The sequence below is a fragment of the Equus quagga genome, chromosome 8 (genome assembly GCF_021613505.1).
Source record: "Equus quagga isolate Etosha38 chromosome 8, UCLA_HA_Equagga_1.0, whole genome shotgun sequence".
NCBI classification, from domain to species: Eukaryota; Metazoa; Chordata; class Mammalia; order Perissodactyla; family Equidae; genus Equus; species Equus quagga.
This window is the reverse complement of record NC_060274.1, coordinates 130032031-130043485: the sequence shown is the minus strand read 5'-3', so window position 1 is coordinate 130043485 and position 11455 is coordinate 130032031. Positions and strand designations below refer to the sequence as shown.

Below are 11455 nucleotides of genomic sequence, written 5' to 3'. Positions count from 1 at the left end.
AAGGGCCTGATTAGAACTATCGATTTTTCGTACAGAATTTTCAGCCTGATCTCAAACTCATTTGTCACAGAATAATTGGTTATAATGAACAGCACAAGTCAATCTCTCTGACCTTGAACTCATGCACTCTCCTCAGAATCAAAATGCTGCCAAATGCAGTATTGGAATATTAATGGTATATACGGAATGTCTTTAATATGCCAGCCCCAAACCATTCTGAAGGTCTATCAAAAAAATCTTTGAAAAAGTCCAGTATCCAATGAGCAAAGTTTATTATAAGCTAAGCATTTGTTAAAAATTGTAATTTTCTTTAAAAAAAAAAATCACAGGTATCCTCATCTACAGAGCCTTTACAAAAGAATGTAATAAGATTTAATCTAACTAGAATTCAGCTATTAACAAATAAACGTTAAGAATTAGGGTTTAAGGGGCTGGCCTGGTGGTGCAGCAGTTAAGTTCACATGTTTTGCTTCAGTGGCCCGGGGTTCACCGGTTCGGATCCTGGGTACACACATGGCATCACTTGGCACGCCATGCTGTGGTAGGCGTCCCACATATAAAGTAGAGGAAGATGGGCATGGAAGTTAGCTCAGGGCCAGTCTTCCTCAGCAAAAAGAGGAGGATTGGCAGTGGTTAGCTCAGGGCTAATCTTCCTCAAAAGAAACCAAAAAACAAAACAAAAAAAAGAACTAGGGCTTAAGACCAAAATGCAGCTGAAGTTGGCAAGCGCCCACAGAGACTGTGTACTTGACCTACAGGACATAGAGGCGGGCCTTTATTAGGGTTTGTTTGTCACTTTAGACGCAATTCTGACCAATTCTGTTACCTAATTTCAAAGTCTAGGACAGATCTGAAAGAGCAAATCTGAAGGCAGATGAGGGCTACAGAGGTAGGTGTACAGAGCAAGAAGAGACATTAAGGGGCAGACAGAAAACAGCAAGAAGTGGCTAAAAGTTCAAAAAGCCCGGGGCAAGGCCACTGGGGGAGTGGCAGACCAATGGGTACACAATAACAAGTCCAGAGGGCCTGCTGTTTCAAACACACAAATTCGCTAGGATTGTTCCCAGGCCATCCAGGAGGAGGTAAAAGATGTTCAAGAATATAGGCAGAAATACTTCCACATAGGTCTGTCCTGTACTACACCATTATCCACCAGATGAAGGTAAGAAAATAAACCACATTTATCTAAGCAAAACAAATGGAAGACTTCTTAAAAAGAATTTTTTTAAATATATTTAAAATATATTATTATTAAGTAATTTAAATATATTTATTTAAATTAAATTTATTAAATTTAAATGAATTTATTTATATTAAAATAAATTTTACCCACAGCCAACATCATACTCAATGGGCAAAAACTGAGTGCCATCCCCCTGAAATCAGGAATGGCACAAGGATGCCCTCTATCACCACTCTTATTTAACATAGTACTGGAGGTCCTGGCCAGAGCAATCAGGCAAGAAAAAGGAATAAAAGGAATCCAAATAGGGAGGGAAGACGTGAAACTCTCGCTGTTTGCAGACGACATGATCTTATATATAGAAAACCCCAAAGAATCCACTGGAAAACTCGTAGAAGTAATCAATAACTACAGCAAAGTTGCAGGGTATAAGATTAATTTACATAAGTCAGTAGCATTTCTATATTCTAATAACGAACCAACAGAAAAAGAACTCAAGAGCACAATACCTTTCACAATCGCTACAAAAAGAATAAAATACCTTGGGGTGAATTTAACTGAGGAAGTGAAAGACCTATACAATGAGAATTACAAGGCCTTTCTGAGAGAATTGGATGATGACATAAGGAGATGGAAAGACATTCCATGTACATGGATTGTAAGAATAAACATAGTTAAAATGTCCATTCTACCTAAAGCAATCTAGAGATTCAATGCTATCCCAATCAGAATCCAATGACATTCTTTACAGAATTAGAACTAAGAATCCTAAAATTCATATGGGGCAACAAAAGACCCCGAATTGCTAAAGCAATCCTGAGAAAATAGAACAAAACAGGAGGCATCACAATCCCTGACTTCAAAACATACTACAAAGCTACAGTAATCAAAACAGCATGGTACTGGTACAGAAACAGGTGCACAGATCAATGGAACAGAACTGAAAGCCCAGAAGTAAAACCACACATCTATGGACAGCTTATCTTTGACAAAGGAGCCGAGGGCATACAATGGAGAAAAGAAAGTCTTTTCAACAAATGGCGCTGGGAAAACTGGAAAGCCATATGTAAAAGAATGAAAATTGACCATTCTTTCTCACCATTCACCAAAATAAACTCAAAATGGATCAAAGACCTAAAGGTAAGACCTGAAACCATAGGCTTCTAGAAGAAAATGTACGCAGTACACTCTTTGACATCAGTATTAAAAGGATCTTTCCGGACACCAGGTCTTCTCAGAGAATGGAAACAATAGAAAGAATAAACAAATGGGACTTCATCAGACTAAAGAGCTTCTTCAAGGCAAATGAAAACAGGATTGAAACAAAAAAACAACCCACTAACTGGGAAAAAAATATTTGCAAGTCATATATCTGACAAAGGCTTAATATCCATAATATATAAAGAACTCACACAACTCAACAACAAAAAAATAAAACAACCCAATTAAAAAATGGGCTGGAGACATGAACAGACATTTCTCCAAAGAAGATATACTGATGGCCAATAGGCACATGAAAAGATGTTCATCATCACTGATCATCAGGGAAATGCAAATCAAAACTACACGAAGATATCACCTTACACCCATTATAATAACAAAAATATCTAAAACTAATAGTAACAAATGTTGGAGAGGTTGTGGAGAAAAAGGAACCCTCATACACTGCTGGTGGGAATGCAAACTGGTGCAGCCACTATGGAAAACAGTATGGAGATCCCTCAAAAAATTAAAAATAGAACTACCATACGACCCAGCTATCCCACTACTGGGTATCTACCCAAAGAGCTTGAAGTCAGCAATACCAAAAGTTCTATGCACCCCAATGTTTATTGCAGCATTATTTACAATACCCAAGACGTGGAAGCAACCTAAGTGCCCATCAACAGATGATTGGATAAAGAAGATGTGGTATATATATACAATGGAATACTACTCAGCCGTAAAACAGAACAAAATCGTCCCATTTGTAACAACATGGATGGACCTTGAGGGAATTATGTTAAGCCAATTGGAAAAGGACAATCCTGTATGACTCCACTCATATGAGGAATTTAAAAATGTAGACAAGAGAACAGATTAGTGGCTACCAGGGGAAAGGGGGGGAGGGGGGTGGGCACAAAGGGAGAAGTGGTGTACCTACAACACAACTGACAAACAATAATGTACTACCGAAATTTCAGAAGATTGTAACCTATCAATAACTCAATAAAAAAAAGCAAACAACAATAAATATTAGTGAAAAAATATTATTAAATAATTTAAATATATTTATTTAATTAATTAAAATTAATTAAATTTAAATAAATATATTTATATTAAAACAAATTTTTACTCCGGGTCCCATTTTATGTGCACAGAAAATTAAAAGCAAACAAATTAAGACAGTCAATTTGTACCATGGCTACTGCAAATTCCATTTCAGGCACAAAGCACCTGTTTGATGCTACAGGAAGACTTCTCTAGAAGTCTGCTTAAATCACCTCTTATGAAAGGGAGAGCCAGACGTGGCTAGTGGTGTCCTAAACAGCCACTTTCTCATTTTATGTAGCTATTATGTGTCAATTTTTCTTAACCAAATCAGTTTACACACAGAAGTTTAGGAAAAGCTGCATAAACTAAAAGCAGGAAAAAATTTTTAGCAAAGACTTTTTTATAAACTATCCCAATCTAGTTTGTAAACATACATTATTCTTTCACACATTATTTTAAAACCAAAAATGTCACCCTTCTAATAAGATCTTAATAAATGTTAACTCAATATTTTGACTTTATATTTATATTTCTGATTTAGTAACATTACAGTACAACTGCTACAATAATTTATTAGAAGAAAATCTGACCACTCCGCCCCAATTTCAGTGATTGAAAGATAAAACCAGCATTAACTGCTTTTGATATAATTAAGAAAACATAACTTGCCTATTCTTCTCCAGAGAAACTCTTCATGCCATTATTCTTTTATCATATTAACACGTGATACTTATTACTACATTGCATATCACTTTTATTAGTATTAATATAACTTCCACACACTCATCTTTCACCACGTCCCAGGCACACATGCCCAACAGTGAAGGAAATCGAGGCTGTGAGAAGTGAAGTAACTCGCTCAGGGTCCCATGTTAGCAACAGGGCATCATTCCAAAGACGTGTTTCTAACTGACGCCAAACTAGACTCCTAGGCTTCTTCAGAACCTGTGTGTGACAGATGCGGCCCAACCTCTGCAGCTATATTTCTAGGGAACAGCCTGAAACTGAATCTTAATGGCATAAAAGCAGCAGACAAGCATACTCATTTCTTTTATAGGAGACCAAGGCCTCAAGGGGTTTGTTCTAGCCACAGATTTTACTAATATTTAACAAGAGATAATTAAAAAGTTCATGACCAATATTGTACTGACTAATACTGAGCCACCCCTAAGCAAAAAATCATCAAGTGGCCAAAATCAAATCAAAGTGCAAAGAAGATCTCAACTGGAAACCATGTAGAACACTGACTTGCATTTATTATTTATTCTTACAACATTTATACCTATTCAAAAATCAGCAACACTATATACAATTCAAAACAATAAAACCCCCCAAAAATCTAATTTAAAAGCCAAAAGTAAAAGTGGTCCTATCTTCTAGAAGTTCAGAGTGTAAAACAAGGAAAAGTGACAAACATCAGAGCAGACATCAGGGGTCGGCTAACTACAGCCCACAAGCCAAACCTAGCCAAACACTTGATTCTGTCATAAAGTTTTACTGGAACACAGCCATGCCCATTGATCTAACAACTGCTGAACTGCTTTTGTGCTAAAACAGCAGAGCTGAGTAATTACAGGAGATAGCTTAGATTATAAAGCCTAAAATATTTATTTTAGGCCCTTTAAAGAAACAGTTTGCTAAGCCCCAATATATACAGATTCTACAGCATACAACTGTAACTGTACAAATATAAATACAATCGTATTTATCATAATACGTAATTTAATAACATCATAAATCAGTGAGAATGAAAGTGTGTCTTATACGAATACGGCGGATTAGGTTAAAAGAAGAACCCCCATGAATAAAAGTGGGAAGATTTCATGAATAAGTCACTGGATGAGAATGAAGTAAGGTACAAGCTGATTATAAGGCTTTCTGTTTGAGACCAAATATTGTTTAATGAAAAAGTCCCACCTCTGGCTCTGCTTTCACTTCTTCTTTAGGTTGAACCACGGGGCTAAGTGGCTTGACTTTCACCTCAGTCTTCCCTTGTGCGCTCCTGGACCCCACGGCAGGCCTCGTGGGTGGTGACGTGCTGATAATAGGTTTTACTGGAGCTGCAGGTGTGGAGGAGCAACGACTGTTACTCATTTCTATCACGTGTGACGGTGCTATCGGTAACTCACGCAAATTACTGTTTCTTGGAGCAGTTGGCTGCATTTGCTGCATTGGTCGTTTGGTTACATTCTGAGAAGTCGTATTCTATCGTAAGAACAAAGAAATTCTAATTACAACTGGAAACTTGGGAGAAAGAACATAAAAAGGCACAATATTAGATAAAAACATAAAGAAATTGTTCTAACTAGTAAGTCACTTCTCTTTTGAGGAGTGGCTATTGTTCCCATCGGCAAACACCTGCGCTTCTGTCTAAGTGTTTCCTGCTGGACACGGCAGCACGCCCTGCCGTGAAGGACTGGGACTGGGGAAGGTAGCATGCTTGCCTACGGAGCAGCTCCTCTTTATGGAAATTACACCAGAGGAGTGCAGTATAGGAACTAACAGTCTTAACAGAACTGACAGGGCCAAAAAAAGGCATCTGTCTACACAAGGAGTCGGCTGGATTAATGGCATCACCACTTTTACTGGGTCCCTAAACTCAAGGGGAACAATAAAAGAATCAAGCATTACATCAACATCCTAAGAAAAACTACTTCCTGAAGTTGAGAAAGATGGCCCAAAGTTTTATCCAAGAGGAAATTCTCAGTTATGTTCATCCTCAGGATTCCTAACACAGTGCCCACTCCTAGAGGAGTTTATAGATGCGAGAGATGGCTGGGGGAGAATTTAGCCCCGAGATCACTTGGATCAGTGTCTGAGGGCACAAGCCGGGGATGTAATCTGCCAGCGCTCTAACAAAATGAAACCTAGGTTACAAAGCATACTCCTCCCAGATATCAAAATCCTTTATTTCTTCTATCATTTTAGTCTCAATGTTACGTTAGGAAAGAAAGAGGCAGGTATGAGAAAAATTGAGATTAAAAGTAGCTAAATAACACGCTTGAAGCTCAAGGTCAAAAAGAGACAGTACTAAAAGGAAAATCAACTCTCTCACCTTTATAGCCTAGAACTCTTACCATTAGCCTCTTTACAGTCATTATTTAATAGAGGACAAGGCAATAATGACTACCGTCTTTTATTTTTAAAACAATACACTTTCCCAGCTTCTTTCGAGGCATAACAATCCACACATTTGCTGATTGTACTTGAGTGGAACCTCACACAAAAATGCACTGTTCAGCTCCCACAATTAAAGAGAAGCTCCATGAAGGCAGGAAACCTGTCTCATTGGTCACTGCTGTATCCCAGGAACTAGAGGGTATCTAATGAATTCGTCCTGACCTCATGCCCTCACTCATTCAGAGCTCAAGGAGACAGAGAATCCATGCAGCAAAAGTAAGCCACTGGCAAAGGCAGTGACCGTCACCCAAAAGTACTTTCTAAAGTTACGTCTCTTAATTCATAATATCACTTGTCACTACAGGAATACCTTGATAAATGAAAGTAAGACGCTGAAGCAAATGATATTCATACAGTCTTCCAGGCACAAAAGGGACATTATTAATTTCTGTAGTCAAGAAAATCAACTGCCAAAGCAGCTTTTGAAAAATACATTCACTTCAGAAAAATGTACTACACATGCTCCATTAATTAAACCAGAATTAGAAAATATTCCAACTCACAAGCACTGCCCCTAAAGTTCGGAGACTTCCAAGACCCCCGCTGAAGACAGCTGGAGACAGCGGACACTTACATGCCTGAGCCCCTGGCGCTGGGGGCACTGCATCCGCCCGTTGTTGGGCTGCGGCTGGGCCGTCTGCATGTGCGGCCTGAACTGGGGCTGAGCCATGGGCATGAGCGGCGGGGGAGGAACGGAGAGGTGGTGGTGATGCTGGTGCTGCGGCTGGTGCTGAGGCTGGTGCTGCGGCTGTGGCGGCGGCGGCTGATGCTGCGGCGGAGGCTGGAGCGGGGGCTGGTGCTGGGGCTGGAGCGGGGGCTGCTGCTGGGGCTGGGGCTGGGGCTGGTGTGGAGGGGGCAACGGGGGGTGCAGGGGCCCCTTCCATGCCAAAAGAAAGAGAAACAGTTTATAAACATATGTACTAGTTACGTTCCAATTCAGTCATTTCCTTAAAAACCCCAACACCAGAAGGCAACTTTAAGTGGTACTAAAACTTCATTTTAGATTTGTTTGATAATATTATCTTAAATACAGTAATAAGCCAAAAGCTACTCTCTTACATTTTATATTTGCTCTAAATCCCTTGAATCCCAAAACTCCAGGGATCTGTCCTACAGAAACAGCTGAAGCAGTAAGCAAACACAAGCGCGAGGACGCTGCTGCACATGTCTCTAAGCCACAGCACTGAGACCAGCAAACACGTGCACAAACAGCGACAGCACAACTGCAGACTCAGGCGGCATCTTTAAACGATGCCGCGAAAGGTAATTCACCCACATAAGAAGATCAGGGTAACGGGTTTAACTAGAAACAAAAAGGCACGGTGATGAGGAGGCACGCACTAAACACAGAAAACACGTGCCCCAATGCCAGTGGTGACTTTCTGGACGATGAGATCAGTCTCCTTTTGAAATACTTGTCTATACTAAAATATTTCTGCAATGGAGATGTATTAATTCTAGGTTTTTAATAAAAAGGAAAAATGCAAAAACATGTTATCCTACTTTCACACCCTAAGTAATAACTTTCCTTTTTTCATGTTAGACATATAGCCTATGTGTTTCTAAACAGGTGATTCAAGCATACCATCGTTACATACTTTCATAGCAAACTTCCAGTACAAGAAGAAATACTGGGTAACAAAGAAAACACAGAAACTCAAGGCAGCCCATGAAACACAACCGATCAGCAGAGGGCACTCAAATCTTTCAAATAATGAGGGAACAGCAACACTTTTTTTCCTCCCTCCATGCAAACCATCTTTCCGCTACATACTGCAGGGACATAATTTGACAAAGAACTTTATTGCCATTGGTAAAACTTTTAAGAATCTTGCAATGATGAGCAAAGGTATTATCAAAACATGTCCTAATTCTATTAGCAGTATATCCTTTGCAAAATCTTAGTACTGACTTTTTTCAGTTCCCAGAAAATTTTCCTATTTCTCCTACAATTAAGGAGATAAGCAATATTGTCAAGAAAGTTGTCTTTAATCAACTGTACATGTGAGATTAATATCCTTACTCTCTAAATAATCTCCACATCTTAGTCGACTGGAATAAAAATGTGAAACTTCATTTGATGAAATGCAAAGACACAATGCCACAGGCAGGCTCGTCCCTGAAGCTCACTCGGGAGGCGTACCTGCAGATTCGGCTGTGCGTGGGCAGGCAGGAAGGGCTGTCCCGGGCCGGGCAGGAAGGGCTGTCGAGGAGGGATGAAAGGCCGTGTGGCTGCTGACCCAGGCTGGCTGAAGTGAAGAATCCCCACTGGACCTGGAGGCTGGAGGGCTGGCCTTACAGGCCTCTCTCGCGGGAACACTGGCTGCTGTCCTTGCTGATTAAACGCTGGGCCAGGCTGAGTGAATGGTAAGGGACTGGGAGTGGGCACAGGATGGCTACTGCTAAGAAGCGTAGGGGGAGGTGGCGGTGGAGGGGGACTTCGCTGTTCCAGGAAGAGATGACTCGGGAACCTTGGTTCACCTGAAACTGAACAGTAGTACACCATTACCTTCTGGTTATATGGTACACGCACTTCTTGGAAAAGCAATTATATGTACTATCTTACTAGAGACAAAAATTACAAGTGGTGGCAGGATATAAATGTTCGAAAAGAATTCTAGATTTTGCCACTATTTCTAGATTGCTTGATTAGTCATTTTCTATAGATGATTTCTTCCTTTGTATGAGATTTTCACATTTCAGATACCAATAACATCCAATCTTAGCATCTGAAATGACAGGCAGAAGCGCAATGGTACAAAAATGTGATGCTCTTTTAACAAAATCTACTGGGAGCTATTCTCAGTTTAACAGAAAGACGCGCTTAGGCACATCACACCAGACAGCTTTGTTCCGTTACTCGGCACCATCCTTTACCTCCTAGGAAGAAAGGGTCTCGATCCTGGGGCAGGGGAGGGGCTCTCCACTGGTCCTGAAGAGGAAGTCGTGGGGGCTGGCTAAAATTGTTGGGGACAGGTCCAGGTGTGTGCTGTGGAAATTCTGGAGGGCCCTAAAGAACAACAGGAAAACAGGATGAAAGGCAGGAACATAATTCGTAATTTTCAGAAAAGTATACAAAGTTCCAAGTTTTCCACCTTGGATGAAAACATCATAACTGATCTTCCGCAGCCCCCATCCCAGATATACAACTACATGTTACAAAATAAGTGGTTCTGTGTAATGAAGCAGTCAAACATCAGAACGCAGCATCTAACAGTTAATTCCATGTTTTAATGTTGCTACAGCACCACAAGAACATTGTTTTAAGCTTAGTGAAATCTATGCAATTATTGACCTTCTTGCCCATTAATCCAAAAGACTAAACGTCTACTTTCGATGTTCCTAACATTGATCTTCTCAAACACTCCATTCTGTTACCTTTTCAACATAACCATAAGCTACAGTTATGAAGTTGCTTTACCTCAAAAGAAGAAAAATATATCGAATTTGTACCATTACAGAAATCAGCAATCTCTGACGAAACAGGAAAATGCGAAACATTTAGAAACCACATTACTACAAAAGAAATATTACACAGTTGGATTCCATTGGACGAAAAGTTTTGAACTCCTATAGATTAATAACGTTTTTCAATAACTACATGTCACTAGCAGAACTCCAGAGAGACAAACTAAAATAACTTCATTTTTCAGTTGGCCTTTCAAGTACTCATGGGGACTTTTTAAAAATGCTGCATTTGCTTAAGAAAATCTCAATTTTTTTTCACTTCTCCAGAAAGAACATTAATTATACATATCATAAAAATAATTTTCATTTAATAACACCTCACTCTTTGAAACTCAGCCAGTATTTATCAACTTTTTAAAATCATACTTCTTTCTGATATACTTAAAATGCTAATGCCCTTTCTGTCACTTTATTACTAATACAATTAGCTGTTCCCTCTAAATATGACATCACTTTATAACACTGAAAATGCTTTTGCAAACTACATTTGCCGTCCTTCTCTCTTCAAAGTCTGCTCTACCCATGGCACTGTAAGAATAATGCAAAATGAACACTGGTATACAAACCACAAACCTGAAAGACCACTGGCTATATGGCACTAAAAAAATTATGTTTAAACACAAACATCACATCTTTATTAAAACACAGATATTAGGGACTTTCTGAAACATGTTCAACAGAAAGCTCCAAAGCTTAAATTGTTGTAATCTTTGTCTATTACTTTAGGTGAGATCAAGGAAATCCCCACCTTACCAATGTTTGACATTAGGGAATGTCACTTCTCACTCTAAATAAAGGCCTCAGTTAAGATAACGATCAAAGCACTAACCATCAGTAACTGAGAAATGTAAGATTTATAAGTGAGAATACACACTGTATACATTCATACTAAATTAGAAAGATTTTTACCCCTAATAAATGTAGAATAAATAAATGTACAATAAGGTTAATTTGATACTTTACTGATATGCTTTGATATGGATATTTTTTGATATTTTATATTTTCACTATGATAATAATATGCTAGAAAAAGTATTTCTAATAGCATAGGCTATCATACATGATTACTTATTAAATCTGCATTAGGAGTTTCAATGGACTTGCCTCTTTCTTCCACTGCCACATTCTTTCCTCTTGTTTCAAAAATATTCTTATTTTTTGAAGTCAGTGAAATACATGGTGTGCATCTGTATGTGTATCTTGCCGGGTAACTTAAATAGAAGATTTATTAATAAAGTATTTATTTATAAACTATAGCATTAGTATTCTGTCTTTAGTTTTATATATCAACTTTCTTCTTACATACACATGTATCTCAAAAGGTGTTTTCAAAAAATCTTCAAAACTTTCTGTATGATAATAAGTTAGCAA

At 38.8% G+C, this 11455-nt stretch overlaps 1 protein-coding gene across 6 annotated transcripts in view; it reads right to left on the bottom strand.

Moving 5' to 3' along the window:
• Positions 1-11455, bottom strand: part of RBM33 (RNA binding motif protein 33) — a 133498-nt gene that overhangs the window by 35860 nt on the left and 86183 nt on the right. For all 6 annotated transcript variants that reach the window (XR_006889910.1, XM_046670613.1, XM_046670614.1 and 3 more), the window contains exons 10-13: positions 9494-9626; positions 8760-9103; positions 7191-7493; positions 5354-5641 (exon numbers count right to left, since the gene is read on the bottom strand). Coding sequence is in view for 5 of the 6 variants with exons in the window: in XM_046670613.1 (XP_046526569.1) it covers positions 5354-5641; positions 7191-7493; positions 8760-9103; positions 9494-9626 (1068 nt within the window). In the remaining variant the exon portion in view is untranslated. The remainder of the gene's footprint in view (positions 1-5353; positions 5642-7190; positions 7494-8759; positions 9104-9493; positions 9627-11455) is intronic.